This window comes from Euleptes europaea, chromosome 2 (genome assembly GCF_029931775.1).
Source record: "Euleptes europaea isolate rEulEur1 chromosome 2, rEulEur1.hap1, whole genome shotgun sequence".
Classification (NCBI taxonomy): Eukaryota; Metazoa; Chordata; class Lepidosauria; order Squamata; family Sphaerodactylidae; genus Euleptes; species Euleptes europaea.
In genome coordinates, this window is record NC_079313.1 from 51,210,636 (window position 1) to 51,229,831 (window position 19,196).

The 19,196-nt window shown below is 41.0% G+C and overlaps 1 protein-coding gene across 1 annotated transcript; it reads right to left on the minus strand.

The window, feature by feature from the left end:
• Positions 1-3,912: 3,912 nt before the first annotated feature.
• Positions 3,913-18,841, minus strand: LMO4 (LIM domain only 4). The gene is made up of 5 exons (XM_056844374.1): positions 18,778-18,841; positions 16,006-16,244; positions 9,123-9,219; positions 8,617-8,772; positions 3,913-4,673 (listed from the first exon to the last, which is right to left on the minus strand). The coding sequence occupies exons 2-5, from the start codon at positions 16,239-16,241 to the stop codon at positions 4,665-4,667; spliced, it is 498 nt and encodes a 165-aa protein (XP_056700352.1). The 5' UTR covers positions 16,242-16,244; positions 18,778-18,841; the 3' UTR covers positions 3,913-4,664.
• Positions 18,842-19,196: the final 355 nt, after the last annotated feature.

The window sequence follows — 19,196 nt, forward strand, 5'->3', positions numbered from 1 at the left end:
ATTGCAGTTTCATGGCAACAAATTGCCACTTAACTGTAATAAATTTTCTTGTGGCTTAGCTGGACTAACAATGCAGGCATGCACCTGAAAGAAAAGAGACAATAAGAAAGCCAGGACTTTATGTTCTATGGTGTCAGGTAGAGTGGAACAAACCACACAATGCTGTCGGTTCCATAAAGAAGTCTGTAGATGCCACAGTCTCACTTCTGGTCTTTTCTGGGAGAGAGAGCTTTCTAAAAAATGCATTTCCCAGAGATTAGTGAATCGCACTAATTAAGAATTTTAAAAATCTGAGTAATCAATACAAAAACTCATGTAACAGCAAAACTTGTGCAAGAATTACATGTTAGCATTTAACCTAAACATTAGTAATTATTCATGTTAACACAAGCAACGCCCCATTCTTAATGCTGTTAATAGTCTAAAGGTTTAATAATTTCCTACTTTTATTTTTGTGTAACAGTCTTCTTTTACACAAGATACTGCCTAGCCTAACCTGTTAGTGTTTAAAGTGAAAAATCATGAAGGATTGGGAAGATAGTATCTTATGAATTTCGTTTGAAAAGGCTTAAATGCCCCAGTGCTTGCTGGGATGAGTAGATCTTGTATCTAGACAGTTGGAGAGGGTAAAAATATTAAAACCTTTTTGGAGGGTAATCTTTTTCACAAAGTGGTTTCATTAGCAAGAGCAACAATTTATCACTGAGGCATTTCTACATGATATAAGCCGAGCATTGTTCATGAGGACAATTCCAGATTGCAAACATAGCCTTTTATTTCTTTAACGGAAATTATTTTTGAAAGTGCATGGTAGCAGCTTTTGGTGAAGGACAAGGTATGGGAAGTAAGGTGGTCAGCCAGCAGCATGCAAATGGAAGGAGTTTGGGTGGGCAGCTCGTGGGGGGCACCACTGGGCAACAGCGTTACCTCATTTCTAAGGAAAACCTGAAAGTGATGTTACATTGCTCTAGGAATCACAGGAAACCAAAGTTTCTGGTCATCCTAGAGAGAAGTAGTATCACTTGAGGGCTTCCTCAGAAGGGACCTAATGCCATCACTCAATGGTGATTTTAATTTTTTCCCCTCCTGCCATCCACCAGAGTTCCAATGGGCAATGGGAGCTGGGTTAGGAGATCTCTTACCCTCTGTGGGCATGTGGCAAGCCTAACCTGGAAGGCCTACATCTACTTACACTGTATATCTATATGTATGGGCATGTTACATGGATTCTGAAGCTTTACTATTGAAAATGCATAGAATTCGTATGAACAAGTTATGAACAAGTGTTTGTTTTGTTTAAGAAACTAGAGGGAACCTAAGTAGTTTTTCACGCTACAGCAAATCTGCATCCTTCTAGCTTTCTTTCTCTCAATCACACACACACACACCATTAGCACCTGTTTTATTGTTTGATATGCCTCCAGTTTCAAGAGTGTTTTACCTCAGGCAAGAATACTAGTTAAATATGTTCCATTGTATTTTCATAGCCCCATCAGTTCTCCTCCAATTTAGTACATCAAAGCAAAGGCTTCATCACTTGCATGTGGATTATACGAACATGAGTGACATTTGTAATCTTACAGGTCTGCAATTTAAGAAATGCTTTTAAGCTTGCTATTAAATAGGTAGCTGTGCTTTAAGAACCAGTCACATAATAGTTTATTTAAAGTCTTTAATGAACTTCAGCCTCTTCATCACTAAATGCCACACTATATTACTTACTGAAAAATTATTAGCCATCATCTTAGTACTACTAGGTTATATTAGACAACTGTAAACCTGGCATGTACAGCTTTAACAGCAGCAGGATGAGTGCTTATAGCCTGAATAAATTTTAAAAGGCTATCTCCAGCAGCACTGATGGAAGCTTTATATCCCTCAGAAGATCTTCTCAAAGGAATTCAGACAGCATAATTCACAGAACACTAATGCTAGCCTGAACACTTTAAAGGGGCATATTTTTAGGGTTCACAGCTGGAACTATCTAAAGTTGCTCTTTATCTCATTGTTTGGTCTCTGGGTTATGATCAGAACCCCTTTTCTTTACACAGGAAGTGCTCAGCAGAGAAATATTTATTTGCTAATGCACAGAAGAGATCATCATATACATATGGTATTTTTCTTCTTACAACACAAGCAGCTTACAAATGTGTATTTGCTTATTCAAGATGAAGGATAATGGCTTCAGGCTACATGAATATACTTGTTTTCTTCCCCCTCCTTTGGGTCAAAGTCAATTAGTGACTTTCAATTAAGCACAAATGATAGACTAGCACGACATTTTAACTGTAGCTTATGAACCCCCTTCAAACCAGAATCCCAGTGATTTGTAGTTTGAAAACTAGGGGAGTAGCATGGAGCATTAGCTATAGTTTGGTGGTTCAGAGGCCACACTGATGTATGGTTTGGAATGTGGTGCAGTGGACAGGTGTCAGATTTGGATGTGGGAGATCCAGGTCTGAATCCCCACTCTGCCATGGAAGCTTGCTAGGTGACCTTGGGCCAGTCACACACACTCAGGCTACTGCACAGGGTTTTTGACAGGAGAAAACTGAAGAGAGAACACTGTAAACCACCTGGATCCTCACTGGGGAGTAACACAGGGTATATATGAAATAAACTCTCTAGTTACTCATCAACTTTGACCTGGGAGAGGGAGCAGTGAGTGAGCATAGGGTTTGTCACACAGCAGCACAAACCAATGAAATTAATAATGTAACGCTGTGGTTATAACAATGTTCTAAAATGGGTTTTTTTAAAAGTATACATCAATACCTACTTCAGTGCATTTAAACATCTTTTATTCTAGAATTCACTAGCTTTCCTTTTGTAAACAGTGATCTTTTATTTATTTATTGAGATTTACAGTAAGCTCCACTGCCTATTTTCTTTTCCTAGCAAGAAGTAGAATAGTAGTTTCTCACCTCATTTTTTTTGTTAATGCTACCTAATAAAGTAGCTTTAAAAAAATCATATTAAATGCCTTCCTTCAGCTTGCATGGGTGCAGGATCCCACAAGATTACATCAGAGATGCATTGACACATGACTCCAACACACCCCGAAGCTCAATGAGACTCTGAATGTACTCATTCATCATAGGGCTCTAAACACCAGTTGCTTCCTCCATTGTCTATTGGGTGGTATCTGTGAAATCATCGTATCCCGTAACTGTGTACTACTAATGTAGGCTTCCAGGCAACATTCAGAACCATTGCTGCTATTACCATGTTAAACAGATATCTATAAGCCACATGTGCTAATGCTCTTGAGCATTACTCTAGGAAACAAAGTTGTATTCATGCCCAAACGTGATACTATTTAGAAGAGTCAGCTTATTCCGAGTTCATTATGCTCCTTTAAAGATGCACTATAGTGCAGCCTTCTCCACTGCAGCAAGAATTTTTCAGAGCTGGCTCTCCATTCCTCTACAGAAATCTAGTAGTTCCATATTAACTTTTAAGGAAGACATTTACAATGCTGCTACTGGAAAACTTGATGATTACCCATGACTTGAGTTTTGCTCCCTCTAAAACATGTACCTAGACAATACTCATTCCCAGATGCATCCTTGAATTCACACAATACTAAGATTAATGCTTAAAAAGACACATTCACGCGCACATTGTTAAAATCTAAGTAACTTAGACTGAGAAGAGCCACAAAGTTAATCACAATGAGCGTTCAGCTAATGAAATGTAGCTGTTATTTGAATAAGGACGTGAAACATTAGACAATGCTGATTCTGTGCCTCTTTCTGAAGTGACATTAGTGTTAAGATCTATGAATTCCTTATTGACAGAAAGCAGGAAATAGGAATTTTGAGATTAAACTCATGGAAGTTGAAATATAAGACTTCATGGGCAAAAGACTTTTTGCCACATCACATTCAAGTCCAAACTCAATTAAAGACATTTTCATTTTAAGTTTTTATTATTTAAATACACCATACTAGAGCAAATGTCTCTGAAAGTATCACAAATAAAAGATTTTTTTCTTCATTCAGCAAATTAAGAATAGGTGAAAATTTCTACACAATAGCTGCTATGAGCTTTTTTTTTCCTTTTTCTTTTTTGCCATGGGAAGTAGCAACATTAGACAAAAACACTTACATGCATACATACATTGTATTTTACAGAGATACAATAAAAGTCATTTGTGATAGAATATCACAAGAGCCCCATCCTTCCTTTTAAGCTCATGTTTTGTTTTGAAACACATTTCCTTACAACACTTAAATTATACAAAGAGCAAAGAGAATGTTGTTAAGGTAAAACACAGGGTACAAATTCCGGCCAGTGCCCTGCTAATTGTTAATGAGGGTAGAAAGCAGACTTGAAGGCTTATTTTAATTAGCTTCATTAGTCATTTTCCCCACCCCCTCCCCACCCAAAGTTGCCGTCCTCCTCTGGTGGAGTCTTTTTCTCTCTCCATTTTCTCTACAGTCTCCCATTAGCCCAGATTCATGGAGTCCTTAATGTTCGCTTTCAGTCATTTTAATACACCAATAAATGTGGGAAGGGCAACCAAGAGTAAAGAAGGTGCAATGGCATGAAGCTGGCATTGATGCTAGCTACAAAGGTGACTTGTCTACTGGAGACATGGGATCCATCTGTGATGAACAAAGTTTGAGATGAAGGCACGCATTCTGCAGTACTCTGACCTCTTAGCAGACCTGCAAGAAATTAAAAAAAAAAATGGGCATCTTAACCAAAATGCTTCTTTTGAGTCAAATGTGACCACTCTAGCTTTCTCCTGATTTGTTAATTTTATTAGGTTACTTTCCAACTGTGACTCAATGAAAGGTTTACTCTGTAACAATTGTACAAGCCCCTAAAGTGCTCGGATAGAGAAAAAAAACAGACCACAAAAATAATCGTATATCGTTTTGACAGCAAAATATACTTTCACAAAAGGGAGAAAGGCTTCTGGTGGGAAATCCTCTGCTCAATTTTGGTTTTGGTTTTTTTTGGGACAGGGATGAAATAATATGCCTTGCCTTTGAAGCACCAAGTAAAGTGATCTTCTAAATTAGGAAAATTCTGTCTAAAGCAAATAAGATACCCTCCCCTTAGGCAACGCTAGTTAACATGCTGCATAGCACAAAAGCTAAATATAGACATTTTGGAATATTTTCCTCCCATTTAAGATTCCTCATCTGCTATGTTAGTTAATGTTACATAAACACTGTAATATATAAAGCCAAACATGTGCCTCCACAGTGATGTGTTAATGAATTGTGATAATTAAAAATGCCTAGCTCGACAGAAATCTAGCTTCCATGGATAAAGTAGAAACGATCGACAGTCTTCAAATGCAATCTGTTTGCAATTACCAAAATGAAATAATATATATTAGATTTTTATGGTTTTTAAATGACATTTTGAGCTTCCTGGGAAGTTTTTTTTTTTTACCCTTTCCCCCAAGTTACTAAAAGCCTGAGGTCTATTAGTAACTGCAACCCCCCACTTTCAAGCTAATTAAAGTGGTGGAAGCTTGGAGGTTTAATTCCCTAGAGCTGATGCTCAGTGTGAGAAAGGTAATTTGTCTGTCCAGAACAAAGATTAGGTAGCAGCCAGCAAGCATATTTAATAAATGAGCATCAAGTGTCCTCTACTATGGACACAGACAATACCAATTATGTAAGTACAAGGGAATTGCTGAGTGATATGTAAACTAGAAGATTCTTTGCAAAAGAAAGAATAGCAAAACGTAATCTAACTCATACTTTATTTAAAAGTATAGGATCTGGAGCCAAGTGAATGCTCTGATCACCACCAACGAAAGGAAAACTTATACTTCGTACAAAGGATTGAGAAGAGCTGAGAAGAATACTGTCACTATGAAGGAACTAGTGAAATGTTCCTCAGTTGCAAAGTAATACAATCTGTCCAGATAGCAGAAATCTCAATTAAACCTTCAGCCCATCCCATGAAGGACAGCCCTTCAGATGCTGTTTTCATATTCCCAGCCCAGTAAGGGGGTTATTCTGGCTGTAATATGGATACAGTTTAAGAAGCCGTTTTTCAAGCATGATTTAAAGAAGTGGAAAATCAGGGCTGAGCAGCAGCTTGGTATGAACAGCATGCCTTTGTAAGAAACAAGGTGACCAGAAGAGTGGGCCAAGCAAACCTCTTCCTCTGAAGCAATTGTTACTTACAAGTAACTAACTGTGATGCCAGTAAAAGCATTCTACACAGAGCACAAAAAGCCAATATCATCTAAAAAAAAAAAACATGCAATCAAGGACCACGGGAAGCTCCACAGAGATATGCTGCTTTGGTCCCTTTTCTGGATGGTATATGCCATCACTATCTTCTAGATTTGGCAGCTTACTAATGGCATCATGTTTCATACTGGATCCAACTTGCTAGTTGAACAGTACTAACACCTAGCCATCAGGCAGGAAACTATGCAAACTAGGAAGAAAGTAAGCTAATTTGCACTGACACACCAACCTCCATTAGTGTAATTCCAGCTCACTTTTAACTTCTACTAAAATGACAAGTCATTGGGCAGCATAGAGTATGGTCTGTTACTGTGAGTGGGCTGTTATAGGGCTTAACTACTCTTCTAAGCAACAGCACTGTGTTGGGTATTGTAGGGTCACAGAATGGAAGCAACCCCTGCACCAAGGGCTTACCAGTCAAGTAAGCCGGAAAAGTCAAAAAGAAGTCACTGTAGCCAAGAGGAGAGATAAAAAGTGGGTACTATGAACACATCCAACAGTCTTTTTTAATATCAGCCTTCCATGGCCTCAGTAGAACCAGTTGAAACTGACTACAGTAACAAACTTCTCAGAGGAAAGTGTTTGTTAGCTTGAAAACATGCAGTAACAAGAAGACATGACCCTCCTGATTCCAAGACTCCGGAATTTCTCAAAGTCCCTAGGCTTTTCTCATGGCACCCTACAACAGGTAACAGGCAAGAAGCCCCCTCTCTTCATACAGTGGCCATCCAAGAGCCATCCACTGAAAAATTATCACATTTCTTCCTCACTATTTCTTTATCCACTCCATAATATACCATATTTAATGACAAGAGATAGAAGCGTGAGCCCATGCACTGAGCTGTAAGTAGGATAGAGTAAGTAGGATAGAGTAGCCTGCATGGATCCGCTTTTATTTCCACTTTCCTCTGCTCTTATGTCCACTGCTGCCATAACTGCGGCCACCATATTTTTCCGAGCAAGACCCAGATAGAACAAAAACAGTAGGAGCATTAAAGAAATCATAGAAGACAAAAAGATTGAACTCAAAAGGTAAGCATCTGGTTGCCAAACCATATTTAGAGAAGGTGGCCATCCTAAACTCACTTACATTGAAATAAGCACTACTGAATTGAGTGGAATTTCTGAGCAACATGCAGAGGGTAAGGTTGCAGGTGCCATTAACTGTATATAGGTGCTACTTAAAAGCACTATATGGTTGACCACTATTAAGTAAATGGGAATTCTCAGCAGAAAACATGATTGTAGCAATGCACCACCGTTCACGCACGACATTCATGTTTTCCTTAACAGATTTAGTCCTCCAAAAGCAGACAAGGCTCTTTCGGATGCTGCAAAATGCATGAGCTGCCTGGGGGATTTTAAAAAAGGCTTTTGTCTTTAAAATTTCTACTAACAGATAAATGTTATTTTTTGCTATCCTTAGAACAGACGTTAATGAAGTTCCTATTGTAAATCCATAAAGAATTACCAAGTGAAGTGTGCACTTTGTTTCAATGCAATAACTCAGTGCTGTGTGATTGCCTGGGTTAATGATGAAAAAGTCAAATATACTATCAGAGCTGATGGAAAAATCCATCACCTATCTGAAATTAAAATTCATCTGTGGTCAATAAGATTTAATATCCATGCAAGTGGCGCTGTAAAGAGTAAATGAATCAATGTCATCAATACATAATCAGTATGAAATATGATGTGAATAAAATTATGTGCAAGACTTGTGCATTCAGTATTTTCTGGACCAGTGTGGAATGAACACTCCCTTAACTGAAGGTTGACAGTAATTATTATAAATTAGGCAAAGCAGTAATCAAAATGCACTCACTTGCATAGCTTTGGGTCTTATTAGGGAGATTAAAATAGATCTAATACACTGTCCAGTTCCAGACGTACAAGACAATTGTTGATCAGAATTGCTTCCTACTATACCACTCTGAAAAAGCCACCATAACTTCAACACCAACAGCCAAAGCAAACAAACATGTTTAAACAGAGCTAACAGGAAGTGAAATCATTTTTCTTGAAATCAAGCCAACTCATTCAAACCCATATCCAATACGGCAAGTACTTCTGTAATGCTACAGCAATGACTTTAAGTATCATATAGTTAGCTTACTTTAGTTTAAGATGCTACACTTTTGCCTCAGAGACTCCATTTGCCTCCCACAATAACCTCCTCCCTTCTGTTTCAAAATGATAGATACAAAATTTCTGCTGCAATAAATACAGCCTGCCTAAGAGTCACTTTAATTCTCAAGTACCCACAAGTTTAGAGCTACATTCTGCTAACTACATTCAGTGAAGTACAAAAGACATCCAGTATTAGGCAGAACAGAAATTAATCTTGATTTAGCTCTAATAACGACTATTAGTAATTTTCAGTATTCACCTTCTGGTCTGGCAGTAGTGGATTGCTCTGAAGTGAATTCAAATGGCCATTGATGAGAGCTGTAGGTCTATCATGTTCACAGAATAAACTGCCATTGATGTAGTGAAACCTGTCTCCAGGGACCAGGCGGTTCCGGCAGGTGGAGCACGTAAAACACTGAAAATACATCAAGAAAAGAAAAATTAAAACCTGGACACAGTTACAGGCCTAAGCACCAAAGCATTATAATTTGAGTTTACAGCAAGGTTAAAGCAACACATGGATTTATCCTATGCCTGGCATTATGTCCAAATACAGGATGCTGCACCTTTACAACTCAGTTGAGTTCAGATACACAGTGCCACTAATCACGAGGATGACATAAATATGCATCGCATAAAGCCTTTTCATCTATGATTGAGACCATTTCTGAATTCACATCAGTTTCAGATTTCATTCCAATGCTGGTCCATGAAGAGGAGCAACACTAAGGGAGGGGAGAGTGTCAGAAAGAGAAGTTCACATACCTTAAGATGATAGACATTCCCTTGCGCCCGCATAACCAGCTCACTAGCAGGAATTGACTGCCCACAGGCACTGCAAGCGCCACTATTTCCAAATAACCTGAAAACAAAGATAAGTACTTATGATTTCATATGCGAGACAATTACAGTTAATGAAGCTAGCAGTTTAAGCTTCTAAAATCCTCTTTTGAAACTTCCTTCATGTACTGTGGGATGTGGCCATTTTTAAACAAATACATGCAAAACAGCCACAGAATCATCCCATACTTGTCATAAATGAGGTGCGCAGGATGCAATACAATACCGACTTGCTTCTAGCAACACAAACCAATTCTGTACAACACTTTTAATCAGATTATTGGGTTTGTCATAAAAAAGGGACAGAATTCATGACTGGAGTTTAAATGCATTGTGTCCTTGAAATTATATGAAGAACTTTTTTTGTACTTTAATCATATCTTGGGAGATGAGTCATCAAAAGGGTTAAGAGGATTTGATTGTATATCTAAGACGACATCATGCTCAGTGTATTGAAACTCCAGTAAACCTCCATCAGAGCAGAGTTTCCATTAGAAACTTTCGGCTATCCAGGTTGATATATAATGTGTATGGGTTAACCTTTTCAATCATGGTGTCAACACTTTAGATTTGCCTCTGCTCATCTCTTTCATCCTAACCTTCTCTCTCTCTCTTGATAATGAAATGCTTGCTCCAACTTCCCTCTATCTGCTCCTGAGTCCACAATTTAGATTACTTCATCTCTGCTAGCAACAAACTGAATGAAATTTCGATTTGAGCAGAAAGTAATTTACCGGGATCTGGACCCATTTGTCATCATATCTCTCTGGGTGTTTGCTGTATCACTGCAGTTTTCCTATGCAATCAAATGAGACCACAACATCTGCCATGGGGGGGGGAAGTAGAAGAGAGGAGAAGCAAAGGAGGAGGGAGATAGAAGAGAGGACTGGAGGAAATGTATACACATAATTCTCCTAATGCATTTAAAGGCACAACACACTGATCTGAGATATAATGCTTTAATGAATATTGATCCCCCAGTTATATACAATGTGTTTGTTAGAATTAAGGGGGGCACACACACACACACACACAGCTCCTCTTCACATCCACAGCTATTTCTAATGATGAACCCATAACCATTTCATAGTAAAGAAGAATTCTGAACCAGCCAGCAGGTTCACACAGATCCAATTCCCTCAATATGGCATAACCAAAACAAAATGGCAACAGAATTCACAAAATTAATAAATGGTAAGGATTTGTATTGGCCTTTTTGTCCAACACAGAAATCATGAGATTGTATCTGTGAATCTGGAGTATGTGTTACTACAGAAAATGCTGTAATCTGAATGTTAGCTGCAAGCTCGTGTTTTAGGGGGGGGAGAGAATAATTGCTTTCAGTTTTCCAGAATCCGTGCTTGCAGAGGGAGGCTTGTCATGTTCAAACTACTAATTTGCTGTCGCCACTTTATTGAAAATAGCCTGTAAGTTGTTATTAAATGTATCGACTGAACGAAAGGGAGAGTAGTAAAACTGCCCCTTAAGATGGCTTTTAATAGGAAGCCTGAGAAACAAATTTTGCAGCAGCATCGATTTGAAGAGTTCAATCAAAACTCCATTTCAAAACTAATTAGTCTGAGATCTGCAACACACTGACACTTTCTTGCGAGTCAGAATGGGTACAAAGGGAAAGCTGAACTAATACACTGCCAAGACCCTCCAGCCTAAAAAGGACTGAGCTGTCTAGAAAACCGTAAAGCAACAGTATTTGAGTATTCTCAGTCAGGAGGACCACCTCAAAGTACTTACAAAACTACTGTGACTGCATCCCAATTCAACTGTGTGCCTTATTTCCAAACTCGATTATTTATCAATGGCCATGGTCTATAAGGATGTAAAGAAGCTTCAGGCAGGGCTTCTCTGGCCATAGCTCTACAAATTGACTCAAAGTGGCAACAAAAAAATTACAACTTATTGCTAAGTATGGAAGGTCTCATAGCTGAAATAAATGAATGAACAAATGCTCCTTTATCCTGCAGGTGTATGTACACACATACCTTTAGAAAAGCAAAGGGGGGAATCAAACATCCCCTTGTGGAAGAAGACAGGGGAGTTAAGATGCACAACTCTATTTTTCCTTAAAATGTTCCTGTTTTATTTTGAAATTTTCCTTCAATAGACCATTTGAGAATTATACAATCCTCCACAAACACAGGCTGTTGTACATCTCAAATCTCAGTTAAAGCAGATTTCTAGCACTGCAACAGAAACAGAAAATTACACAACTCTTGATTCTGTATCCATTCAGATTTCTAGAAGACAGGGTACAGTTCGGGGGGGGAGAGACTCTACAGATCTTCATTACTTTGCGGAGTTAGGCAACTCCTACAGCAGACATCCGTACTTCATAGATTACTTTTTTTTAAAAGTCTAATTTGACCTTTTTTTTTTCTTCTCCCAAGGATGGGAATATTTTTATTTTGCAAAAACTTCGACAGAAATTTCTTTCTTTGGACAATGCTGTTTGACTAAAGGAGACACCGATCCCAGTTAACTAAGTTCTTACTGAAAGAGTTGTTTTTACATGGGTTCTGCAAGAGAGGAGAGTTAATTAGCTAATCAAGGAGACTGTCCAGGACAGTATTTAATTTAAAATGCTGGAGGCTTTAGGTGCTCAATTAAGTAGCTATCGGTCGCAGACTGGACTTTAATGGGCTCTTTTCTCTTTAACTCCAGAGAAGGGGGGGAGAGATACCCCAGGTCAGGCTAATTAAAGCCAGGGGACTCTTTAATTGTGATGACAGAAGTGGTTTCAGTTTCCTCTCTTTGGGTCTTGGAGTCCAAAGAGGTTGTTAATATTTCAACATTTGGGCAACACAATCAATCACCAACCCTGAGATCTTCCATATATGGATGACAGGAGAAAACTACGTTTTGCGGCAAGATGCTCTACCATGCTAAATTAATCACAGCAGCTCTGCTTCCAGTATTTACCCCCACACACACACACACCTTGTCACAACATTAAGGGGCAGTGATGGTGAGATGGGAGAGGGAAAAGGTGGTCACACCAGACTGCTCAAAAATTCAGCTGGAACACCTCTTATACTACAAAAGCATCATATACAAAAAAATGTATATGCAATACTTGTAGGAAACCAAACAGCCAGCCCCTTCATTCCATTTCCTCCAGATACACAGAAAGGAGGAAGAGTACAAAACTCACACTAGTACCCAAACACAACCAGTCTTCCTATCTGAAAGAAATGTATATCCAAAGCAACTGATCCAGAAGAGGTTGGTTTTCCAGCAAATTTCCTATCTTGGACCCAAGTTCTGGACCAGCTGTATCAGAAGCAACAAAGGCTGCACAGGAAAATTATGCCTGGAGCCAAGTCCATTAAAGTTACTTCAGCATAACTACAGCCCAAGCACCTTAAAAGCACCAGAAGCTATTGATACTTGAAAGGGGGAGGAAGGTGGCTGTGGAAGTGCTGCATTAGAGAAGGGGGAAGAGAAAAAAATATCAGCCAAATTACGCTTGGTTAATTCAGAGTAACAGATCTGCCCCCAAGTGAATTGGAGGCCTTGAATTAATTCTGTTATGACAAATCAAGATAAACGTTCCCCCTAAATTGCATGCGATTTAATTAATTTTTGAGATCCTGGATTTTTTTTTCCAAGCTAATAGTTCACATGCTCCTGTGCTGTCATTGTGCTTGAGTGGGCAGACTTCAAAGTGATATTAAATAACCAACTATTAGATTTACCTAGCACGTCCTATTGGAAAAATGCCATTTAATTACCTAGCCTGTTCAATTAAAGGGACAGCATTCCCTGAATATAGCAGCTTGCTGTTGATTACCAGAAAAATGAACTCGTTGCCTGCGGCACTCCCCCTCCTCAAATGGCTCATACTGCGGACAGCCACGTGAATGGCAATGAGTAACAAGGAGAAAGGAGAGCATCTTGTTGGAATGGGAATCAAGCGCCTGCCCTGGCATGTCAAAAACCCAGGGCCACAAGCATTAGAGATGGGGAGGGGTGGGGAGGCTCTAAACAAATGCTCTAGTCCACTCATAATCCTTACTATTCAGTCCAGCTATTCAAAAAGACCACCTCCTTCCAAAACACCCTATACCTCAGCAATTCCTCCCTCCCAAAAAAAAGAAGTAGATTCTAGGTGAGACATATGAATGAATCATACCAATACACAGTTGTGAGGAAAAGGGTATTCAGGCACTAGCCCTTTAAGGAAAGCTAGTTTACATTCTCTCTCTGCCCCCCCCCCCCCACAAGCCTATTCTCTGTCTCTTCCTCTCCAAGGCCAATTTTGTTAATTAAATGTTTTGTTTGCGACACAGCTCTTATTCATTTCGGACACGTCATTCCAGGCAGATCTAAACCAGGGATGAGATCTCATTAGATAAAACCTATCAGAACTAAGAGAAAATGGAGGAGACACTAATTAAAGCTCTTAATTGTGCAGATTCACTGCCAGGCTGCTGCTTTATCTGGAATCTCATGGCTGGGAGGACTGCCTATCACCCTCCTCCTCCATTCTGAAAAAGGAATTTTGCTTAAGGTACTCAGGTTAGGGGTAAGGGGCCAGAGAAAAGTCAATGATTTTAATCTCCTTACACAGACACACACCCCTCTGCTGCCAATGAGACCTGCAGCAGTGTATAGCCATATTGGGTAAGGCTGGTTGTGCAAAGCTACGTCTCAGCATCAGACAGTTCAAAAGCTCCTTAATAGAACTGGTCTGGGGTCTAACATAGGCTTGGAGCAGCCAGTCCCCTTCACCTCAGAGGCTGGATGATCAGTTTTCCTCTCAGAGGTATTATACATGTTCTGCTGTGGCATCTATTTTAGATCATCTTTGAAATTTCTAGGAGGAACGTAAACAAAATTAGGACTTGGGAAGAGTTTTCTCTAGGCGCCTTCCCCCAAACCACTCCTGATATAAACTGCAGAAGACTGCTGAATTGGTAGCATCTCCCATGTCTGTCAGTAGGCTGGGACATGCAATTACTGATGCCTGAAAGTCATCAGGGTCATTTATGGAGTTTACAGTTAAGTCCGTCATCCTGCATCCTAAGGATGAGATGGGCTTCTAAAAGCGCACACCTTGACATAAGAATCTTCATTTAACTGGACAAGCTGCTTAGTTCTAGAAAAAAGGGCAGGCAATGGAACCAGATTAGTTCCAATTTACTATGTGATAAGGCACCCTATTTATAAAAACATAGCAAGTTTACACAAAAACCTAGAGGTAGAGATTCCAATAATCTGGCCTGAATTTGCCTTAGGGGGTACAGTAGACTACTTCTCTTTTTAATTAATAATGATCAGAAGAGGTTTGTTTGATGGTTTTAGTAGAGAGACAAAATCTGTACTGTTCCCAGAATGGGAACAGTAGTGTCAATTTTTCCACTTCAAACAAACCCCTTTTTCTAACCGTTCTGCTCTATTTAATTAGAATTCTGCCTTGCTTATGCAGTTGCTTCAGACAGGGATTAAGAACACATCACTGTAAGCCTGAACATACTGATTTTCTAGAATTTACGTTTCAAAAATCCAAACACTTAGCAAAATTAATATCGCTTAAAATCCCTTAAAACCCTTCTATAGCTATTTTGTTCCTGTAGCCTATTTAGTTGATTGAAAGTACCATCATCAAACAGAGTAAACGACACATTAGAACAAGCAAACACCCCTTAGTGCCATCCTTTAAAAATAGAGATGCATCCAAGGTAAAAACAGAATAACTAAAATCCAGTATAGTGCTATAACCAGTTATTCCACATTCACACAAAAAAGTCCAACTACATTTCTTTTTCAAATCTACTGTTAAACATAAAGATAAAGGCTACCCAGACAACATCCCTTATGCCTTTAATTCACATTTTTTTCTATGCCAAAAATGTGGGAGGGGGACATTTAATTACTGGTTGCTCAACTAGAACACCTTCTCAAAGCATTCATGTGCATCAGTCTATCAAGCCATTTACTCAAATTAAATGTGTAATCCTTCAAAATGCCTCCTTAGTTTAAAAGAGCTTGAGTACACCTGAAAAGATCCATGGGCGCCAAACCTCTAAGATTCTTTTCATTAACTGCACCAAAAAACCCTCAGTATGACAGAGAAAATTTTACTCAGTGCAAAAGGGATGGAGATTACACCATTGCAACGCCATAGGACATAGTGAAAAGTTTAGATGAACACCCACACCTCCTTTTCCTTCTGCACAGAAAAAGGATCAAAAGTCAGCCGAAAGCCGCCCTTCAACAACATGGAGAACGCACAGAACTTGGGGGGTGGCAAGAGGCAGTTTCAGCTGGCCATTAGTTAATCAATTCTTTCACAATGAGCACAGAGAATGAGTCACTCCATTTTCACTGCTCATTATTTGCATAAGCACCTTTCAATCAGAAACTACAAAGGAGATATTTCATTGTTTAGGCTTTGCACCACAGCCCCAGTGAAACCTGTACTTGCCCTTCTTCCTCTCAAAACTCTACACCCTTCTCCTCCATCTACGCAACAGCCTCTGGTAGCTGGGAAGTCCCTTCTAGATCAGTATCCCCTTAGAAGTTACATTCATTCACACCTTCCCTCTGGGGCCAGCTATCCAACTCGCCCGGCGTACTCCAGACAAGGAATTGTTTCAATACATTCTGTTTCTGGTTTCAATACATTCTGTTTCTAGTTTCAATACATTCTGTTTCTAGTTTTCAAACTACTACCTGCAGTAGTTTCTGGCCCAAGCGCTCCTCTTTTTCATGGGGAGGAATGGAACAACAGCACACACAGGCTCACATGCATGCACCCATGTACTCCCCCACCCTCCATCTCTCTCACCTGATGTAGTCGTTTCTGCACAGGATCATGCCGCTCTTCGTGTAGCAAGACGTACCAATTTCTCCCAGCTGGGCCTGGCAGCAGGAACATTTCAGGCACCGACTATGCCAATAGCCATCCATGGCATAGAGCAAGAAGCGATCGGCAATCTTCCCCCCGCAGCCTGCGCATCTCTTCCACGAGAGGGAGCCGCTGGTGACCGGGGGAGGCTGTGAGCTGCTGCCTGGGTTCACCATGGTCTGAATAAGAAAAACAGAAAGAGGGTTAATATTCTGTACAGAACCCTCTTGCAGCGTCTCTTCCTAAAGCAGTCTTATGTAGAGAAGGGTGGGGGAGGAAAGAGTGGGAGAGCATCTACTTGTTTACTTTTCAGGCTCTTTGTTCTGGGTTAATTAGCCACCTCCCCTCTCTGGCTCATAAGTAGTGCCCAATGACAGTTTCAGCTTGCAATATTACTGTCAAACTTTGAGCCTCCCCCCTTCCGCTTTGTTTGCCGACCCAGAAGTACACACACCTGGAGTCTCACAGTCTACATGGGCCCTCCCAATATAAATTGTGGGCCCGACAACACTAAAAAGGGAAGAAAAGTTGCCTGGGTGAAGCCATGTTCCCTAACCACAAGCCTTAGGAAGCACGGCTGCAACTCACAAGTTGGGAACAGTTCAAGGGATTTAGTTTTCTTTTACAGGAGAAACTCTGGAAAGAGAGAGACAGAGAGAGCGGGCAAAGAGAGAGAAAAGTCCTTAAAGGTTGTGAAACTGGTTTTTCAAGATCTCCTTTTTCATGCCATTGTTATCTACAGGAGTCCCAACCACAATTGTCCCCATTAAAAAAAAAGATCAAATGAAGTGCTCCCCCCATACTTTACGGAATAATAATAGATCACTGAACTTCAAGAAGCCTGTTAACTTCCTATACAAACACAATCTACTTTTGTCTTACTAATCTGCCCTTGATCAGCAATTTAAATGCTAAACGCTTTGTTGTCCTAAAAAAGAGAGGGAGAGAAGAAAAAAGTTTGTGATAAGAGTCACAGGACAACCAAGTGTGCCCCGCTCAGGAAGCAGCTAGCATGGCTGCCTCTAAGACAGCCATTTAAAACACGCACTCAAAACCTAGAAATATGTTTCTTACTTTCTAATAAATGATTTATACAAGCAAGGCAATGGGGAGATTAATATTGGACCAATTCATAAAGCTGACTCCAGCCAATTAATTTGTTCTGCCTCCAATCCATGGTCCAACAGATTGGTGCCCCTTCAATCACGCACGCTATAAAAAGATCAAGTTATTTACTGCCAATTAGGTGGAATGTTTTTTTGCCTTTGTCCTTTGTAAGCTCTATGTTCTCAACCTAAGGCATCTGGCTACTTGCTCAAACTCATACTTCTAAAGAGACAGGACAAACCTCCCCCCACAATCATTTGCCTAACTTGGTTACAACCACAGCACCAAGTCCCTTAAAATAGGCCAATCTGGGAGGTGGGGTTAAGAAACAGAAAAGAAAACAGCATTTCCTCCAAAATAACTCCTGATCATATGTTCAGTTGACCACACAATAAACCAGACCGCAAACGGCACCAATTAGGGCTGTAACTAAAAACCCTGAGACTTGGGAAAGAGAAACCACTCTAAAAGCCATTAGCATTGCATTTCTCTGAATGCATCATATACCTTTATGTAAATTGATTTCTGATGCATTTAACTTAGGAATGGCCTTTTGTTACTGTTTCCAGCACTATGAATCTGCATTTCTTTAGGGTTTTTTTTTTAATTTACAACCCCCCACCACCAGATTTCAAATTATGTAAATCCCTTTCAGATCTTTCACAAGACCAACTTAAAAAACCCGCACACCATCTTAACCCCTAGCCTTTGTTGAAAGGTAAATATTATATATAAGGAAACGTTACCCTGACAGAAGCACCCAGTAACCCCATTAAGCTAAAGCTCTTAAGGACAAGCAATACCTTAATGCTGATTAAATCTAAAAGAGATGAATCAAGAGGACTGACCAGAAAGTGACTCCCCTGATAAGCAAGGACGGGCCCTCATCAAGTTTCATTTGGAGTTGGGGGGGGGGAGAGAGAAGGAAAGCTTTTAACTTAAATAGGCTTACTCTGGTAATTACACAGCCAAGCAATTTAGGTCCTGGAACAGAGGCAATGAAACAGAAAGGAGCGAGCTGGCAGCTAGAGGCAAAACACACACCCCCTCCCTCCTTTTAACAACGTCTCTGGTGATTTTAATGGAGACCAAGGGAGGGACAAGCGCACAGCTTGCAATTTGTAGCGCGCACACACAAAAAAATGGATGCTTAATTCGGGGCTTGGTTTTAATTAGGTTGATTCATCAGATTTCCCCCGAACAAAAAAAGAGAGAGAGAAAAGAGAGAGAGAAAGAACAGCGAAAACCGCTCACTGAAGATTTCTTTTCTCCCTCCAGGCTGCCACTGTTTCAAAATACTGTTTGCTACAAAGAAAAAGTGAGCGATCGCGCGTCCCACCTCCCTCCATCGACTCGCAAGCCATACCGGGGTGGGTGGGTGGGGGGGTGCGTGGGGGGCGCAGAAGCAGCTCGGGGCAGGAGCAGCCTTTTGTACGGCGCCGCCGCTGCGGACCAGGAGTTACGCGGCGGCGGATCGTGTTTACTTCCAAGCCCGGACGGCCAGGGGGAGAAGGGCGAGACGAGAGAGGGCGCGCCAAGCGAACCAGAGGCAAAGCAGGAAAGGGGGGGAGAGGGAAGCGAGAGAGAGAGGAGTCCTCGGCTTACCTGTTTCCCCTCGATGGTGCAAGAGGCCGTGGCTAACGTGGCGGCGGGGGTCTGGAGAGCGACCGGGAGGAGAGAAAAGGGGGGGGGGAGAAAGGCTTTCCTGGAAGGCGGCTTCCTCTCCACAAATCACAACCGCAAGAATGGCAGCCCCAACGCGCTGGCGGGGCGACGGCGGACCTTCAAGCCCCGGGAAGGCAAAGCAGCCCGGCTGCCGCGGTTGCGACTGCTGGCCGGGCAACGTCTGGCTCGGTCCCGCCGCCTCGAGGGGAGCCGCAGAGCTCGGCCGCCGCGGACGGCGAGGGCTGCCAAGGCGAGGGCGGCTGCAGCCGCGGGCTTAAGTTTGGGGCGGACGGGGCCGCGCTCCGGGGCTCTCGCCCGCTGCCCTCCGCCCGCGCGGCTCCCCAAGGCTGCTGCCCGCG

Bases quoted from the DNA above. Each gene is read 5' to 3' on its own strand.
- LMO4 (XM_056844374.1), bottom strand. From the start codon at position 16,241: ATGGTGAACCCAGGCAGCAGCTCACAGCCTCCCCCGGTCACCAGCGGC. The intron at 9,220-16,005 runs GTGAGAGAGATG...CTTTGTTTTCAG, and splicing joins TGCAGAAACGACTACATCAG to GTTATTTGGAAATAGTGGCG. The intron at 8,773-9,122 runs GTATGTGAACTT...ATGTATTTTCAG, and splicing joins GGAATGTCTATCATCTTAAG to TGTTTTACGTGCTCCACCTG.